Source organism: Coenobita brevimanus, chromosome 78, assembly GCF_032717465.1.
Source record: "Coenobita brevimanus isolate Jiangsu-jjx chromosome 78, ASM3271746v2, whole genome shotgun sequence".
Lineage (NCBI taxonomy): Eukaryota > Metazoa > Arthropoda > Malacostraca > Decapoda > Coenobitidae > Coenobita > Coenobita brevimanus.
In genome coordinates, this window is record NC_137031.1 from 42,159,273 (window position 1) to 42,180,152 (window position 20,880).

The following is a 20,880-nucleotide window of genomic DNA, read 5'->3' on the forward strand; positions in this document are numbered from 1 at the left end:
ACTCTTCCATGGAAAACGACCCACATATCCATAAAATTTAATTAAAATACAACAATACCTTTTTAAGATACCCTATGGACAAAAAAAAAAATAATGAACCTGGATCCAAACTCACATCACCACCAAATTCTAATAAATTCTTCTTTGGTCCAGACTCACATATCCACAAAATCTATGTGAAATATATTCATAACTTTTTGAGCTATCCTGTAGGCAAATAAACAAACAAACAACTTCGTTGGGGGAGGTATTGGGAGAAAAATGAAAACAAAGATCAGGGTTTAGAATGAGTCATAAAAATATGAGAATATTAAATTACAGATTGAGATTATCATATGTCTCTGAAATACAATAATTTGGATAACAAAAAAGGAGGAGAAAATTTTAGGTAATCAGTACTCCATTTTAAACAGGGAAGTAAAGAATGATACAGTATTAGAAAAGCACGAAGATGTTATGAAATAAAGGCTGCTAGTGAAGAGAAAATCCCAAAGGTTTTTATGATATGCACTGTGCCACAGGCCACAATACAGTACTGTACATAGAAGGAGAAGGACTTCTTAGAACAGAATCTCGTAGCAACACAAGCGACTATATGCCCCTATCTTAAATATATAAATACTTTCCATCAGTATTACCTAAGAAAAATCAAGGTGTGATCACATTAATAAACATATAGGTGTGATACTTTACGCAAGAGTTAATTACAATGATAATGCACACAACAATCTTAGTAAAATCCTTAGTTTACTTCTTTCACCTTAACATCATACATATTTTTGTCCTTTTGCATCTTATTTCATATAGCTCAGTGGCACAGAAAAACAATGTTAAGACACCACATCCTTTCCATACTGCTCTGTCGTGACTAGCAGCACATTCTAGTGTTAATCTATTGTAATAAATCAACATCTAAGATGGAGAGATGGCAAGTTTAGGGCAAGGTAAAGTAAAATTAGTATACCAGTAAAACACCTTTCTCGGCGAGGTACGAGTGAGAACATCTTAATCTGAAAGCACTGAAATGTCGCCTTATACCACGAGGATGCCTAGAGTACATTGATGGCTATCTTCCTACCAAGTTTCATGCCTCTACGACAAATTGTCTGGCATGTGGCCTTCTGCTGAAGATATCTGACATGCTGCACTTGGCACGTGTCACATGCCACATGAACTGGTGGGGAGTGACGAAACCTGCCAAAAACAAATCGTAAAGAATGGGGCTATCATACGGTGCAAACCATGCAGTGACTGGCCGTGTGGTTGCTGAGATATAAGCTTTCCAAAAGCATTGCGGTCTGGCCCGTCGGGCCGGGCTGGGTTGGGCTGCTCATGTGAGAAAATGCCACTACTTGACGAGAGACTCGCGAGGGCTTTGCCCTCACTCTAATCAGGGATGGTGTACTGAAAAAAATTGTTAATCTAAAACTTCAGAAATCACCATGGCCAGATATGGCTTACACCAATAATTTTCTGGCCATCAACAAAGAATTATGTCATTTAATATCCCCTTTACCTTGGGAGTGGATCTTGACGCATGTTAATCAGTAAATGTAGTAAGGTACCAATTTCTTAGATGGGAGGGGGGAAGACCGGTTGTATCAAATAATCTCTGATAGGGAGGCAAAATGTCGGAGGAAAAATCACCAGCAGAAAAATCACGAACAGGAAAATCACTAACAGGAAAAATGATAGAGTCAATTACAGCAAATAGAGACAAATGAGAAGAATTTAAGCTTAAAAACAATCCAAGTTCCCAAAAGGTCAATTCTGCATTACAAACTTCTAAAATTTTCTCTGAGGTACGTGGTGTGGTAAAGAGCAATGAGGTATCCAGCATAATTTATCTCGACCCCAGCAAAGCCTTAGACAGGGCTGCTCAGGAGAGGTTAATTAGGAAGATGCTGCCAACCGATCCACTGCAGTTACCTTTCAACTGTACAGTTATTATAAGAAAAACAACTATACACAAGGAATAATACAAAAATAAAAATAAAATAACATGAAAATGAAAACGATGAACAAGAGGAAAATAAACTACAAAATAAAAACCGCAAAAGAAAAACAATATTAACACAAATAATACACAAAGTAACAAAAATCATCATTCCAAACAACTGCTAAAAGGTTAGAGTGGTAACAAGATAAGAATGGGGGTGGGGGTTTGACTAAGAGATGTGGAGGGGATGTGGTGGGTTGAGGAGGGGGTGGGAGGGGGTGTTGGGGTGAGGAGGGAATGGGGATGGGATGTGGTGGGTTAAGGAGGGGGTGGGGGAGGGTGTGTTGGGGTGAGAAGGGAATGGGGATGGGATGTGGTGGGGTGGGGATTGGATGTGGTGGGGTGAGGGGGGAATGGGGATGGGGATGGGGAGTGGTGGGGGGTGAGGAGGGGTGGGGATGGGATGCGGTGGGGTGAAGAGGGGCTGGGGATGGGGAGTGGTGGGGTGAGTAGGGATAGGGAGGAGTGAGGAGGGGGTGGGAAGGGGTGTGGTGGGGTAAGGAGGGGGTGGGGGAGGGATGCAGTTGGTTGGAAAGGTTAAATGTTAAGTTACGTGATGTAGGCCAAGGCTCGTGAATGACAGACATACAGACAGACAGAATTTGTTGTTGCGTGTGTAGGAGAGAGAGAGAGAGAGAGAGAGAGAGAGAGAGAGAGAGTGTGTGTGTGTGTGTGTGTGTGTGTGTGTGTGTGTGTGTGTGTGTGTGTGTGTGTGTGTGTGTGTGTGTCAATAATACCCGCACGCCACACATACAAAATACATCACCAGTCACAAAACCTTAACCTGACCTAACCTTTAGCTCCTGAAGGTCACGGTCAAAGTGTGTGAGATGGTCGTCATTCTAGAAAATTATTTAGTGGGTTCAAAATCACTCCAAGGACAGATGCAATAACCAAAAGAGCAATAACTAGAACGAGAGCACCACCACCATGATCACCACCACTACTACTACTACTACCACTTAATAATAATAATAATAATAATAATATCCAACCAGACGCTGTGAACTGGACAACATTTGAAATTCGTGCAATGTCAACAAAAGCCGAAATGCTGTTTGAGGAAGAAAAACGAAACGAGAGACCAATAGAAAATGGAACACAGTCGCACCACACAAAATTAATCTCCTGACCAGCATGGCATAGTTTATTTTTGCTAACTCCTACAGAATAATCTCTCGCAGGGAAGGGATTTATGAGTCTACATGTAACCCCCCTAAATTCGAAAAACCACCCCTAACCAAAAAAAATAAAATACAAAGAATAAAAGACAAAACAGATTATCGCATAAGTGGTTAAAGGTTTGATATCTGCAAAGTCAACAAACGCCGACATAATATTTGAGGAAAAAAGGAGAAAATGAAAAAAAAAAAATTAATAGAAAAGGGAAAGTAATCTCACCCCAGACTAAATTAAATGCAATGGATGGTATGAATAAAACTGCAGAGGACCACTAAAATATCCTGCGTCGCTCATATATAATTCAGGGTCCATCACAGACAGACACGTAAAGGTGAAGAGGTTGCTCTCTCTCTCTCTCTCTCTCTCTCTCTCTCTCTCTTCAAAAACTGCCATCGTACTGAAGTGGCGTGGTCGTACCTGTTTGGAGAGGGTTGGTGGGTGGTGGCGGAGGGGGCGGAGTGGGCGGTCCATGGTGGGGCTGCCAGGGGCGCTGGCCGACCCGTTGTATACCACTATGGACGGTACTGGGGAGAAACAAGAGTAGAATTTTATCATTATTTTTTTTTTTCTGGGGGGGATTTTGCTACGTATATTGCCGTCATCGTCAGTTATCGTCACGTAACACAAAAAAAAAAAAAAAAAAGGCCCACAAATAGTAGACTTCAAGCTTAAACACACACACACACACACACACACACACGGGTTTTCAAACTGGAGGGATTATATACAACCTTCATTAACACCACCACTACTGGGGTACTCTGTTAAATGTTAACAATATCGCCTAACAGAATCAATAATAAAATAAAGCCCCTACAGCCTGAGGGCCCAATTTTAATCTACTCGTGCTTCCTAGGGAAATTTTATTCACCACAGGAAACAAAAACACCTCGTAGTGAAAGAGGTTATAAACAGCCTCCTTTAATTCATTCAGGTCGAGAGGCCTTTTATAAAAAAAAAAAAAAAAAATCCTTCTGACAGCAGCAAAAACAAAATAAATAATCGCAGTGAAGGGAATAATGGCGTCCTCGGGTTGAAGGAGCTACAATCAAATACAACCTATATCCCAAACACTGAAGCAAAATGCAATACACTGAGTATAAAAACAAGATTCCTGGAAATGGACGACAAAATGTGCGAAATACAGACCAGCTGAATGCAGTCACCATAAAAAAGTGATGTTTCCATTTTTTGTTGTTGATACTGTGGACGCTGCCAGGCACTAAACACCGCAATAACAAAACTTAAACTGAATATCTACATTTATCAAACAATGTCAGAGCATAAATCACTGAAGTATTACCTTATCCAGTTTTACCAAGTTAAATTTATTCTCTCCCTCTCTCTCTCTCTCTCTCTCTCTCTCTCTCTCTCTTTCTCTCTCCATTGTATGCAATGCACGAAGAATTCTGGTTGCGCTTCCAAAAATTGTCTTCCCCGCCCCACCCCACCCTTTCCCCCCTAAAAAAGAAAAATAAAGATTCGTTAGTGTTGGGATCCTTGGGCATTGCACACATTCCCTTATAAGACTGCAGGTCACAGGCACTGGAAAATTTAACACACATACATAATCGAAGTACATAAAATTTACAAAAGTTAAAACTCACCCGTCAAAAAAGCGAGCAGCACCTCAAACCTTACTTAACAAGAATTAATCTCACATATCTCGCACCCTGAGACGCCAGTAATATCCCCACTGAAAATACCTGAAGAGTAGTTTCCTGTCGGTTGGTGGGGACTGAGGACTTATTGAAAGTTTACGATTTTTTTTTTAAATTCTATTGCGGCAACTATCGGGCGGACATATTTAGTTAAGAGAAGGCGCGTCGTGCTTAAGAAGTTATGAAAGGCTATATGGAACCCCTCCAGTTCCAAGTCTCCCTCCTAAGCTAAATAAGGTAGGCTAGTCTGGAGATAGCGAGAATACACCCAAATAGCCTACGTCATCGGATTGAAGGGGTCAAGTACATGGCGGTGTGACGTACAAGCTGCCAGAAAGTATTAGTCTTGAAAAATCGGCACAACTACCTACTTAATGTACAATAATTACGGCGACTAACGTACACTTAACATCCGGGAAGGCTATTACACACACGCACACATTTCCCTGTATACATTATTCCTTTCTGGACGTGGCCATTAAACATATATCTTGCTACACCTAATGGGGGTGAGGTATATTTCAAGGCCACTTATAAATAATTTGGTATGGACATGGATACAAGCTGCCACGCACGCACGCACGCACTTCCTCACCGCCACATATTTCATTACGTACGATTGCTTATATGACCATGCGCACAAATTACGCATATTACCACACAAGATAATAAACACACACACACACACACACACACACACACACACACACACACACACACACACACACACACACAAACGTTTAATGCAGCAGTGAAAGCGAGCTGACATCAAACATTCCATTAGGCATCAACATTATGACACCTCCCACGCCCTACAACAACAAAAACAACAACAACTACTACTACTAAACACACACACACACACAACCTGCATCCATAATACCCACAAAAATAGCCTTCACACACCCCTATTATTTATATCAACGAGTAATGCACATCACCCCAACACCTACACCCACACCCAATACAACCACTGTCCACACCCACGCTCACTACACCCACTATTATACTTGTTACTCTCAGCCCTGCAAAAACCAATCTACACTCATTACCGGTATATTTCAGACCCACATCCACACCCACCTCCCACACCTACATCAATCATCAATAGCCATCACACCCATTATTCCATTACACCTACTATTCCTACATCCGGCACCCATTACACCCACACCCACACTCACACTGGCCAGCCCCACACTTAATGTCCTCCCTGACAGTGTGGGGGAGGGGGAGGGGATTAATTAATGACTGGTGGTGGGGTTAAGGACGGTAATTAAGGGCGGGCAGTGATTACACGGGAACCTGGAGGCATATTTATCGTAGCCACAATGCATCAACTTCGGGATTAGGTGTCTAGCAAAAGAGATATCATCACTGACATATACTCGTAAACAGACAGAAAAGCACATATACATGTATGGATATAAATAAAGGACAAGTATACAGTATATATATATATATATATATATATATATATATATATATATATATATATATATATATATATAAAACATCCAGTACTCAAAATAGCTGAACGCTGTTGGAGAAAAACAAATATACACAAGGGCCTATAATTATATATACCGCACATGTAGGTAAACAACAGTGCTCAAAATAACTGAACATTATTAGAGAAGCCAAATAAATATACTCAACAGACAAAACGACGGACACAGATAATGTACAGACAATTATACAGACGTAAGGATCAAGGCTTATATATAAATAAAAGTGAGCAGATAGTGCTTAAAACTACCAATTATATAGGGCTCCACTAGACAGAACAATAATCACGATTATGAATGCTCATTTCAGCCAACTGGCCTCGAAATTAACTTTTAACCTGTAAATGGTCACACAATAAATGACAGTCGAGAATATTGTAATGTGTTCCTGTATTATTTATTTCCTACATAAAAATCAGTCACTTTTTACCGTCTGTCTGTCTGTCTGTCTGTCTGTCTCTGTCTCTGTCTCTCTCTCTCTCTCTCTCTCTGCCAGGACAGGGTTTGAGACGAGGTGCAATGGACCAAACAAAGGGCTATCTCTTCAATCAGGCCATCCCTCCCCCCCCCCTCTCTCTCTCTCTGCTAGGGTGGGTGGGTGGGTGGATGTGTTTGTGCAAAGTTAAGTCCACCGCCCCTCCTCCTGTTGGGGTGGAGAGCTCAAAGTTAGGACATTATGCACGGCTCCCTCATGTACCTTCTTGCACGATGCTACAAATTCACTGTTTAATTTCTTTTCTTACTTTCTTCTTTTTTGTTTTTTAGTACATGCGGTTAGGCTGTACAGTCAATGTTTTTTTCCTTTTAGTTTGTGTATATGCAGAAGTAGGTTTCTGTAAGACTGAACCATGTGCCACTATTCCAAGGAGGCAATAATTCAGTCTCTCTCTCTCTCTCTCTCTCTCATCGTGGGGCGGGGCAGGGTGGGGCAGAGTGCGGCTGTGCGGGGCAGTAAAGGTCAGAAGGGCTGGTGGTGGGCCCCTGGGTCCTGCCTTTTACTAATTCAACAGCTTCTCACACTTTTCACTGGCATCTCCCCTTTACTGTCTGCTGCCCCACCTGTTGCCCGCACCTGCCTCATCTCTCTCTCTCTCTCTCTCTCCTACCTTTACCACTCCCCCTCTCCTCACCTGTTCTTTATATCTGACATGTATTTCACTTCTTTTTTTCTCACCTCTCCAAGCCAGTACGTTTCGGTTCCTCCTCCTACTCTTTTTGTTCTTCCTTTGCTCCTCTTGTTTTTCCTCCTCCTCCTCCTCCTCTTCCTTTGCCTACTCCTCTTTTCAACCTGATCACCTGTTGCCCACAACTCCATCACCTGTCCAATCCTGTTAACCTGTTCCTTTTTTACCTTGAGTTCTAACCCACCTGTTGCCCTCTTACCCCTCTGTTTTTGTTCACTTACTGTTTTCACTTGAGTTTGCTTATTTCTGGGCCCGCACCTAACTCACCTATCCAGCCCAGTTCACCTATTCATTTCGCCTGAGTTTTTGCCCACCTGCTGCCCACACCTGCCTCACCTATCCAACCCTGTTCACTAATCCTTTCACCTAAGCATCTACCTACCTGTTGCCCACACCTGCCTCACCTAGCCAACTCTGTTCACTACTCCTTTCACCTGAGCATCTACCCACCTGTTGCCCACACCTGCCTTACCTATCCGACCCAGTTCACTATGCCTTTCACCTGAGCATCTACCCACCTGTTGCCCACACCTGCCTTACCTATCCAACCCTGTTCACTAATCCTTTCACCTAAGCATCTACCTACCTGTTGCCCACACCTGCCTCACATAGCCAACCCTGTTCACTAGTCCTTTCACCTGAGCATCTACCCACCTGTTGCCCACACCTGCCTCATCTATCCAACTCTGTTCACTATGCCTTTCACCTGAGCATCTACCCACCTGTTGCCCACACCTGCCTCACCTACCCAACCCTGTTCACTATTCCTTTCACCTGAGCATCTACCCACCTGTTGCTCATGCCTGCCTCACCTATCAAACCCTGTTCACCTATTCTTTTCTCATGGGTTTCTGCCCACCGTTTGCTCACTCACCTGCCTGTGTCTCTTCACCTGTTCACCAGGCTTACTCTTCTCACTTCAGTTTTAGCTCACTCTTCATCCCATCACCCACCTCGCCTGTCCCTTCCCGTCTGCTTTTTTCACCTGCATTTTAATCCACCTGTTGTTCTCTCTCTCTCTCTCTCTCTCTCTCTCTCTCTCTCTCTCTCTCTCTCTCTCTTTCCCCTGCCAGTCTCACTCCACTTCAGCTGATATTCCAACTTAACTTACAATGCCAAAACTAACGGAATATTGTTATAGGTGAGGGAGAGAGAGAGAGAGAGAGAGAACCTTCACATCAGTACATACTTTCACGCAATTCCCGTAATAAACAGCCATAATCATCCCATTCTTGGTTCGTGTTGTTTTCTTCCATATGCCCCCTGTTGGCCGGCACAGGGAGCAAAATATAACACTCTCTCTCTCTCTCTCTCTCTCACACACACACACACACACACACACACACATAAAACAGATCCGTATTTCTCTCCTGTTGCGTCTCTCCGATGCGTCACTCCCCAGGCTATATGCGTCAGTTTGCCCGCCACTCAAGCGTCAAAATCCAATAGGGTGGGATCTCTCTCTCTCTCTCTCTCTCTCTCTCTCTCTCTCTCTCTCTCTCTCTCGTACCGTACTAAAAGGAAAGATTTTTTTTTTCCTGCGTAAACGGAACAAAGGGGCAAACCAGGAGTAAAATAAACCAGGCTGAATAAAGAGTAGGTCGAGAGCAATGTATAAAGGGAAATAAAACAATGGCAGAAGGAATGAGCCCCCCACCCCCTCTCTCTCTCTCTCTCTCTCTCTCTCTCGTACCAAAATGGAGCCAACAAACAATATGAATACATTATAAGTCCCTGTGGAAGCCTGAAGGGAAACCTGAATGCTTTAAACAAGGTGAAATTGCCTTAATCCCTTCAAGACCGTGACGCGTATTTTTTTCCCCTTTATTCCTGCTCTTACCAGACGATTTTCTTTAGTATTTAGAAAGCCCCTGATGGTCAGAGGGTTAATGGAGGCTGCACCTAAGCCCTCCAGTTCGAAACCATTTATCTGAAGCTGATAAAAAATCGTCTGGAGCTAGCAAGATTAAAATGAAAAATATGCTCTCTGGCTGAAGAAGGCAAGAAAAAAGTCTCTCTCTCTCTCTCTCTCTCTCTCTTTCTACCTACCTACCTACCATATACCTGTCTCTCTGTCTGTATATCTCTCACTACCTATCTACCAATCTATCTATCTACCATTTACCTATCTATCTATACCTACCTACCTTCCCATCTATCTAACCGCGTGACTGATACAGGGGAGAGAGGATAGCGGAGTGTTAGTGTGTGATATCTTCTTTAGTGAAGCCCTGTTACTCTACTTATTCATTACACCTGCCTTATATCACGGTTCACCTCACACCAAGTTACAGTACTCTATCCTTACAGCATTTCATCACACATCACAAGCTATTCTACCATTAACTACACAACTTAATACTAAAACAATCTTCTTTTTTTTTTTTTTTTTTGCCATGGTGGTAAAGGAAGAAGTTGGCAAAGGCGTGGAAGATGATGAATGTTGGTGGTGGTGACGGTGGTGGTAGCAGTGATGGTGTTGGCTGTGGTAGTCGTGATGATGGTGGTTGTGGTAGTAATGATGGTGGTGGTTGTGGTAGTAGTGATGGTGGTGGTTGTGGTAGTAGTGATGGTGGTGGTTGTGGAAATGGTGATGCTGGTGGTCGTGATGGTGTTATATTGTTGGCAGAGATGGTGTCAGTGGTGGCAGTGATAATGGAGGAGCGTGTGGCATGTCAGAGTGTTTGTGCGAGAGTGTAGGTAGGGCTATGGTGGTAGCAATGGTAGCAGGGACGGTGGTCGTGGTGGTAGTGGCTGTGGCCGTGTGGTATGTCAAGTAGGGGAGGGTTGGCTGTGCAGGTGATGGAAGTGATGATGGTAATGGTGGCAAAAACGGTAGCAGTGATGGTGACAGTGGTGGCGGTGGTAACGGGGATGTGGCCTTGTAGGTTAAGGTGGGAGGTTGTGTGATTGGAGGGTGGTAGTGTGCTGGTTGTGGAGGTGTGGTAGGACAGGGTGGGGGAGGGGGTGATTGCAGGGGGTGATGGTGGAGGCAGTGGTAGTGAGGTGTGGCAGGTTATGACGGGAAGCTGTGTTAGTGATGGGTGGTGGTGTGATAAGGTAGGGAGGGTGAGATATTGCAGGGTGGTATGTTGTAGTAGTGGTAGTGGCAGTGTGGCAGGTTAGGGGAGGAGGGGGAAGGTGGCAGTGGTAGTGGCGGTGTGGTAGGTTAAGTCGTGTGTGGTTGTGTGGTGGTCGTTAAGGGTGGCAGTGGCAGTGGCGGTGTGGTAGGTTAGGTGGTGTGCGGTGCAGTGGTGATCATAAAAGGTGGTAATGTCAGTGGTGGTGTGGTAGGTTCGGTGGTGCGCGGTGGTGTGGTGGTCGCTAAGGTTACCAGACAACGCAAAGGGGTGGAGTTCGAAGAGAGGACAGCTGGGTGGTGGCAAGGGCCGAAAAGAGGACCTTGGTGGAGAAGGAGAGGACGATGAGGAAGACAAAGGGTCACCAAGGTCATCACACTGCAAAATCACCAGGTATATCTGATTTTGGTGGGGAAGGGAGGGAAGAACACAAAGGATAAGATTTCGGTCGTCAGGGAGAAGAAAGGTCAAGTCCCCAAGGTCATCAAATTACAGCATCAACAACAAGAAATACATATATAAGCGTGCATATAAAAGTCGTCACTACATCGAGGGGTAAAATAAAATTGGGAGGAAAGTGTGAGTGAGAGCGGAAATCAAGGATGGGTGACTTTGCAACGAGGTTAGGAAAGTTCCGACACTGTTTCTCATCCGCCTGCCTCACCCACACCACCACAGTAACACAATACATGCACAATACAACCACAAGGCTCCAGATACAGTCATGATGCTTACATAATTATAGTAAGAACAGAACGAATACAGTGATGATGCTCAAAACACAACTGGAACGAATACAGTCAAGCGATGTGCAGAATACAATCACAACTCTCCAAATTCTATCAGGACGGGCAAAATACAATAAGAAAGGACCGAATGCAATCAAGATGAGGAGAATACACTCTGAATGTGCCCAGGACAATCGGGGATGCACCAGAATACAATCAGAATCAACCGGATAAGCTAAGGTGCGCAGAATACAATCGGGATCAATTTACAATCAGGTAAGCCAGGTTCCGAATAGGGAGTCTTATTCTAATACACACACACACACACACACACACACACACACACACACACACACACACACACACACACACACACACTACATTACCTCTTCCTTCTAAAGTTAAGTCAATGAAAAATGTATCAATAAATAAGCGCTGACATCGAGCGAGTCAAAGGTAACAGATAAAGGCTGACCAAAAATGAGGGATAACTAAACGCTGACAAAGGGTAAAAATGAGTGTGGTTCAACGAGGAAGGGGTCAGGTAAGGCGAGGGTTAACGAGGGGGCCAATCAGAACACTGCCTAGCTGTGACGTCATTATGCTCGATCAGGGTCTAATCTTGGCCTGTTTTTCTGAACCAAAGAAAAAAAGGTTATGTAACTCCTACTGTTTGATAGTTGTTGCTTCTTTGTGCGTTATGTATGTATGTATGTATGTATGTATGTACGTATGTATGTAGGTTGGTAGGTTGGTAGTATATGCGCTTATGGATGGATGTTTTGTATGTTGTATGTATGTATGTATATTATGTGTGCACGCATGTATGTATGTATGAATGTATGTATGTACAGTATATATATATATATATATATATATATATATATATATATATATATATATATATATATATATATATATATATATATATATATATATATATATATATATATATATATATATATATATGTGTGTATGAATGAATATATGCATGTATATATGTATGCATGCATGTACGTAGGTATATGTACATGTGTATGGATTCATGTATGTATGGATGGATGGATGGATGTGTTTTTGTGTGTTTCCGCTCAATTACCTGAAAAAAAAAAAAAAACTATAATAATCCACATCTGGCGTCCCGGAAATGATGCCCTCTGACAACTTTTTTCCTTCTTTTTAATCCTACTGACTCATTCTTTCATCTCGACAAAACCGCCTCGTCAATCTGAGTAACAAGCGGATAAAGAGCTAGTTTTAACCCTGCAACTGTTGGGATTTCCTTCAACTGAACAAAATCACACACACACACACACACACACACACACACACACACACACACACACACAGATGGGGGAGGGGTCGTGAAAACTGGTGTGAGGATTCAATAGACTTCTACCGTATTTAATATTTTTGTCGTTTCTTCTCCCATCACCCTACTCCACGATTTACTCTGTGTAACTCATCCCCGAACCTCTTCTCTAGTATTTCCAGCGGTTTATACTTCTCCCTAAGTCTCTTCCTCCCCACAGGTTTCTCTCCCTCTGCTTCTCTCACCTCTGCTTCCTCCCACTTCTTCACTCTTCCCGCAAGTCTCCCTCCTGTTCCCTCCCCTCTTTCTCTCCCTCCCTTTCCACCTCTTCTTCTTTCCTTCTCGCTATATCCCTCTCCATTTCTCTCCCTTTCCGTAGATTTCTCGATTTCTCTCCTTCTTGGTACCTCTCTCTCTCTCTCTCTCTCTCTCTCTCGTAAAAACTCGCACATCTGTTCACGTCAATTAAATGAAGGGGAACATCTTGAAGAATATGTTGTTGTTAAAAAAAATCGTGTAACGAAGACATAGTGAGCACTGGCAAAAAAAACTCACTGATATATTACTTTTGGTCCTACAATAACAAAAATAAAAAGCAAATAACAACAACAACAATAACAACTACCACTACTATTACTACTACTACTACTACTAATAATAATAATAATAACAATAAAATAATTAATAATAATAATAAAGTAGTAGTAGTAGCAGTAGTAGTAATAGTAATAGTAGTAGTAGTAGTAGTAGTAATAGTAATAGTGGTAGTAATAGTGGTAGTAGTAGTAGTAGTAGTAGTAGTAGTAGTTGTGGTGGTGGTGGTAAAATAAAAAAGAATGAGGGTGTACCTCTGTTCAACGTTCACCCATCCATTTCTTCCTTCGTCAGTTTCTTTCCTTCCTTACTTTCCACACTTCGCCAGGAATGCGTCATTTGTACTTCATTCTTGCTGCTACCAGACGCTTCTATTAAGCCTAAGAGAACGCCCCAGGAGTGAACGGGTTAATGGAGGTTGTATCTAACTATCCTGCTCGATATGTCAGTCCTGAGCTAATAACAGTGAAGATAACAAGAATATGAAAAAAGTGTCTTCGTGGTGAAGTGGTTAAAGGTCGCCAGGATTCTCCACTCACACTTTACCCTGTCCACTTTAACATGGCCTGAAACTCCCGTCGCTTCAACTTCAATGCTGATCTGTAACAAGCAATTAACACTAAAATACGGTGCAAGTCACGAAAAAGAAGTGCCATGCAAAGTCTGTACAGTGTAGATACTCTGCTATTCTGCCAATGAACTAAAGAAAAGAAACTGGGCGTCCATCCATCATCCATTATAGTTTTTTTTTTTTTTTTTTAAATAGGAGCACAGATTAGGAAACACAGTCCCCAAATATAAGGCTAGGGTGACCAGTGTCACTCGCCACTGAGTAGTATCACGTGCATAATAAATTTCAATCTTCCATCGAATATAAAGCCTTACAGGTTTAATCTGGTTGCAGCGCCTTAACCCACTAGTCCACCAGGCGTCATCTGATTATATGGTTACCACGCAGCGTGGTAAATGGTTTCCTGGTTTACAGGAAATCATTTGGCCCGTCACTAAGTGGAGTCACCCGAAGACAGAACTACACAGTGTGAGTGGGAATAAGCTTCAAAAGGATGAATGTCTGAGCCAAGTTAAAGTGGACGAACAATATATGGCTGCATGCTTCAGTGGTGCAAAAGGACGAATATCTGTGCCACGCTGAGGTGAATGAACAATAACGAGCTACGGGCTTCAATGGTGCAAAAGGACGAATATCTGTACCAGGCTGCGTTGAACGAACATTAACGGACTACTAGCTTCAATGATGCAAAAGGACTAACAGCTGTGCCAAGTTAGGATGGACAAACTATAGCGGCAGGTAGACAGCATGACTGGTGTGCACATAATACTCACTCTCCAGTTGCGCCATGCTGTGTAGTCGAGTGGGTGGCAGGCTGACGGTGAGGGTGGGGGGTGGGTGTGGGTGTGGGTGTGGGCAGGGGGACTAGCTAACACGTGGGTTTGTGGGTGGGTGGGATTAACTAAGGGATGGATGGGTGGGAGACTGAGGGTGTGGGTTTGGGTAGGGTGGGACGCTGAAGGTGTGGATGGAGTGGGCCGTTCAGGGCGTAGGTGTGGGTGGGGTAGGACTAATGCGAGTGGGTGAGGGAGAAGGTGTGGGCGGGGAACTAGCTCAGAGGTGGATGGATGGGAGTTTGAGGGTGGGGGTGTGGGTGAGGGTGGGTGGGTGAGGTGGTGTGAGCTGCCTTAGCTTATAATGGTAATGGTGATGGTGGCAGTGGTAGATTATGGTAGTGTCTGTCGTAGCAGTGACGGGATACGGTAGTGTCTATGGTGGCACTGACTGGTTATGGTAGTGACTATGATCGCGGTTAGAACATGAAACTATGGTGGCAGTAATAGGGATATGGTATTGACTATGGTAGCAGTGACAGATGGTTATGACTATGGGAGCAGTGAAAAATTATGGTGGTGACTATGGTAGTAGCAATTCGTTAATGACTCACAAAAACCAGCAAACGTATGGCAGCCTACGCAGTAACGAATGGTAGTATGGCAGTTAACAATGGTGAAAAATGGTAATACGACACACTAACGAGAACTAACGAACATAATGGTTGTGATATGGCAGTGACTAGTGTATTTCAGCTAACGAGATGAGTAGCGGCAGTAAAACAACGGGAAATGACAGCTACCGACGGCACTAACAATAAATAATGACAGCTAAAGATGGTGACGGCTTGATAATGGTGACGGCTAACGATATGATGATAAACAGAGATGGTGGTGACTACTGACGATAACAGTGACAGCTGAATATAATAAGGTGATAGCCGCAGATGGTGACAGCTAGACTTGGTGGCAGCTAATGGTGATATATAAAGACAACCCTGGATCGATGGTGACTTCTGATGGTAATGGTGATAGCTGGTGATAGTGGTGATAGCTGATGATAATGATGACAGCTAACTCCTCGAATAGAGCAAATGTCAATGGTAAAGGTGATGTTAATGACGATCAATGGTGACAAAGCTGACGAAAACGGCGACAACTAAATATGGTGACGATATTTATAAGCCATAGGACGATAGTTGACGATAACTGTGATAATGACGAAAATGATGAAGGCTAGACACAAAACTGACGATATTTATGATAAGCCTGATGTTGATGATGCTGATGGGAGCTAAAATTGGTGATAGCTAGTGATAATGGTGACTCAGCTAACTATGGGTAATAACAACTAACTATCCAGCTAACTAATCTGGTGTCAGCTAACGAACGAGAGAGCGATGGTGACAATAATGTGACGAGGAGGAGGTGGAGGGGTAGGTGACTGGGTGGGGGTACTTAGTGGTGGCTAATCTAACAAGCAAAGATTTCTACCAACGTGTGTGTGTTTGAAAGAGAGAGATTAAAGCAAACCCGGTAAGACAGGAATAAACCAATCTCCTCAGGAATTTACTGAGATGGAGAGAAACCGAGGGAGAAAATGAAGAAAAGAGGGAGGCAGAACGGAGGTAGAAAAAGGAGAAGGAAGAGGAGGAGGAGGAGGAAGAACAGAGGGATGGAGAGAGAAGGAAAACAAAAACCTTCTTCCAGGTATTATTGTGATGGAGGAGGATGGGGTGGGAGTAGGTGACTTTGGCGGGTCGGGATGGATGGACAGGGGGATGGATGAGGATGAAGGGATGGGGGGAGACAGGATGGAGGGGGATGGAGGGAAGGAGGGAGGGAGGGGGCCGGCAGCAGCACCCACCACGGCCCGCGATGGCCTGATCTCACGGCGGGTAAGAGCCAATGAACGTGCGTCACCGATTGCCCTCCTGAGACCTGCCGGCAAAATGCGTTGAGAGATAGATGGATGCTGAGAGAGAGAGAGAGAGAGAGAGAGAGAGAGAGAGAGAGAGAGAGAGAGAGAGAGAGAGAGAGAGGGAGAGAGAGAGAGGCTGAAGCAGGCAGCAAGGGTGGTTTGAGGATAGATAGAAATAGAGGTAGGGAGGAGGAGGAGGAGGAGGAGGAGGAGGAGGAGGAGGAGGGAGGGAGGGAGGGAGGGAGGGAGGGAGGGAGGGAGGGAGGGAGGGAGGGAGGGAGGGAGAGAGAGAGAGAGAGAGAGAGAGAGAGAGAGAGAATGACGGGATGAAGACTGAGAAGGAGACAGGGAAAGAAGGAAATGTGAGAGACAGAAGAGGTTGAAGGGAAGGACGACACGAGGGAAGGAGACAGGAAGGAAATGACGGAGGGAGATGGGAGGGAAGAAGACTGGGAATGAAGGGGGAAGAGAGAGAGAGAGAGAGAGAGAGAGAGAGCAAATAAAGCAACAGCAGATATATAAAAAAGAAGGTGAATGAAATCAAAATCTACAAAGCTACCGCATAAGTACTACAGGACGCTACTCTACACTACTACTGCGTTACTTAATGGCTTTACTACTAACTACAAGACCTTATTACTTTATTACTACATTATTTCCACACTACATGGCCTACCTAAACCCCTCCACCCCGAGTGATCTCTCTCTCTCATGCTGAATAAAATCGTCTTGTGTGAGCCAGAAGATTTATTACACGTCCTCGGGCTGAAGGGGTTTACTTAGACGTTACTTACTACTCTCAGAAATTACTTGGATACTTTACTACTATTAGAAATTACTTAGATACTTAACAACAATTAGAAGTTAAGATACTTTACTACTATCAAGTGTTACTTTGAAACTTTTAGAAGCTACTTTATTAAATACTGAATTAAAAAGATAAATAGCAAAGCCCATAGGTTACAGGTAAAGTCATGAGCTACAGGTAAGGTCATGGGCTACAGGTAAGGTCAGAAGCTACAGGTGTACAAGTAAGGTCAGAAGCTACAGGTACAGGTAAGGTCAGAAGCTACAGGTACAGGTAAGGTCAGAAGCTACAGGTACAGTAAGGTCAGCAGCTACAGGTACAGGTAAGGTCAGCAGCTACAGGTACAGGTAAGGTCAGCAGCTACGGGTACAGGTACGGTCAGGGGCTACAGGTACAGGTAAGGTCAGGGCCACAGGTACAGGTAAGGTCAAGGCCACAGGTACAGGTAAGGTCAGGGGCAACAGGTACAGGTAAGGTCAGGGGCTACAGGTACAGCTAAGGTCAGGGCCACAGGTACAGGTAAGGTCAAGGCTACAGGTACAGGTAAGGTCAGGGGCTATAAGTACAGGTAAGGTCAGGGGCTACAGGTACAGGTAAGGTCAGGGGCTACAGGTACAGGTAAGGTCAGGGGCTACAGGTGGGGCCTACGGGTAAGGTCAAAGGTCAAGAATGGGGCTACACATATAGGCTAACAAATGACCTATACAGAAAACTAAAAATGTATGACTTAACTGAAGGTCACACACACACACACACACACACACACACACACACACACGAAATTCCAATACACGTGACAGCCAGAGTGCAAACACACACACACACACACACACACACACACACACACACACACAAAGGAGAATGGTACACACAAAGGCACGCACCGTAAATTCAGACACGCACACGCACACACAGGAATATACACACAAGACTAAGCAACGGCAAGGTCACGCAAAATTCACTTAACGTAAACACACACACACACACACACACACACATACACACACACACACACATATGAAAGGGCACACACAAGGGGTAAACAGAACCGCAAAGGGGAGTAATTTATAACATTTTCATCATCACCACCATCATCATCATCATCATCATCATCATCATCATCATCATCAGCTTCATTCCCATAGAGAGAAAGAAAGTGGGTAGGGTCGAGAAACAGGAAACAGAAGGAGAAAAAAACTCAATGTATAATTAGAGTATACAAACAAACAAACAAGTAAACACACACACACACACACACACACACAACTCCCCCCCTCAATCAATCCCTCAAACAACCCCCCCAAAACAAGGTGAATTTTCTCTTATCCATCCACCCGTCCATCCACCTATCCAACCATCTATCTATCTATCTGTTCATCCATCCAACCAACCATCCATCTATCTATTCATCTATCCATCCATCTATCCATCCATCCATCAATCCATTTATCTATTCATCCATCCGTCCATCCATCCATCTATCTATTCATCCATCCGTCCGTCGATCCAGTCCCCACTGCTCACTTTTTCCTCACTGTTTACTATGCTTCGATCGTGGCTTGGGAATGCTGCAGTTACCGTATGATTTGTCTCTCACTTCAATTTAGCCGAGGTGTGTAAAATGCTTTCTCTCTCTCTCTCTCTCTCTCTCTCTCTCTCTCTCTCTCTCTCTCTCGTACCAATCTATACACGAGTCCAAGAAGCACCTAAATATTATTCTGTTTATCGCTTCATCTGTTTCTAAATTAATTCAGATATCTACACATTTTCCAAGGCTGACCTATATCTTTATCTATCTACCTATCTATCTATCTATCCAGTGTATATATGTAAGTATCTATCGCTCACTTCAATTCCTATTCATCAATCTCCCTGTCTTTATGATCTCCCTTCTCCCCGTCCTTCTTCTCTGATCATCTCGTGCTGCACTTCCTGTTCATCCACCTTCAACCCTTTACTTCGATAACACCTTATCTTGGTTTATTCTTGCCACCTCCAGACGATTTTAATCAAGTCAGCAAAAAGCTCTAGAACTGAAGAGATTAAATAAAGTTATAATCTATCCTCATCTGATCGAAAAGTCTCCCCTCACCTGAATAAAATCGTCTGGTGGGAGCTATTATTTGACTCGCAAAATACGGTAAATACCTCCGTTAAAACCTACACTTCTAAAGGATCAATAGGTATGAGGCTGTTTGCATTCCTTTGAATTCCTTTGTACTCCTCCGTCCTCCTTTGCTTCCTTGCCCTTTACTTTAATCTCCTCTCTTGCACTTCTACCTTTCCTTGTCTCACTCTTCTTCACATTCTCTTTCCTTCTCATTCGTTCTTGTACTTAATTTTTCTTCTCCCCTGCCCTTCACTTTCTCTTCTAATTTTCTCTACATACTGCACTTCTCGTCCTTTTCCTCCTCTTCTTCCTCCTCCTCCTCCACCTCCCTCTTCTACTTTCTTGCGTTTTCACCTACTCTTCCCTCCCCCTTTCCTGACATCCGCTATTGAACGCAAATCCACTGAAAGGAATGACTCATCCCTCCCTCCATCCCTCCACCTTTACCTCTTCCCTGCCTCCCTCCTTCCTTCCACCTTTACCTTTTACCTGCCGTCCTCCTTCCCTCCACCTTTACCTCTTCCCTCCCTCTCTTACTCTCTCGACTTTTACCTCTTTCCCTCCTTCCTCCACCTCTACCTCATCCTCCCCCCACTTCTCCTCACTTCTAACTGTTCCCTCCACCTATACCGCCTCTCCCCCTCCCTCCCTCCTCTATATTTTTTCCTTCCCTGATTTCCCTTCTCTTTCTTGCTCCCTTCTTTCCCTTTCCCTACACTCCTTTCCTTCCCGCGCTCCTTCCTCCCTTCCTTCCTTTCGACACAATATTCTTTTCCCAGCACCTCCACTTCCTCTCTTCTTGCTCCATTCTTAGCTTTCTCTCGTCTTCTTCCTTCCTTCTTTCCTCCCTCTCCTTACCAACTATTAATTCCTCTTTCCCCATTTCCTCCACTCCATCGTCCTCCTCCTATTCCTCTCTCTCTCTCTCTCTTCCATCGCTCTTTATCATTCCTTCAGTAACGCACTCTATTTTTTACCATTTTCGTTTACGCACTTAGTCTCTCTCTCTCTCTCTCTCTCTCTCTCTCTCTCTCTCTCTGTATCTTCCTTTCCATCGCGTTTCAATCCCTCTGTCCTCCTCCTACATCTTTATTAGCCTCCCTCTCTCTTCCACCTCTCCCTCTTCCAGCCTCCCAATCTTCTTACTATCTCTCCGTCTCCCTCCTGTCTCTTACTCATCTTTTGCTCTCTCTCTCTCTCTCTCTCTCTCTTCTTCCAACCTATCTAATCTTCTCCATCTTCTATTTCTTTACCTTCTTTCCATCTCCCTAACATTTTATATTTTCTGTATCTTCCGGTTCTGATCTTCTCCTATCTTCCTTCCATGTCTTCCGGCCTCTCATCCTCTCCATCTTTTTTCAATTTCTTTAACTTCCTCCTACCTCTCCAACCTACTTCCTACCTCTCAATCTTCATGTATCGCTCTATCTTCTCCCCCTCCCCCTTCTC

The 20,880-nt window shown here is 43.8% G+C and overlaps 1 protein-coding gene across 1 annotated transcript in view; it reads right to left on the bottom strand.

Annotated features, from left to right (window-relative positions):
- The window catches only part of enc (R3H domain containing protein encore), a 187,570-nt gene that overhangs the window by 85,625 nt on the left and 81,065 nt on the right, over positions 1-20,880 (bottom strand). The window contains exon 3 of the mRNA XM_080279461.1: positions 3,599-3,705. Within this exon, the coding sequence (XP_080135587.1) occupies positions 3,599-3,705 (107 nt within the window). The remainder of the gene's footprint in view (positions 1-3,598; positions 3,706-20,880) is intronic.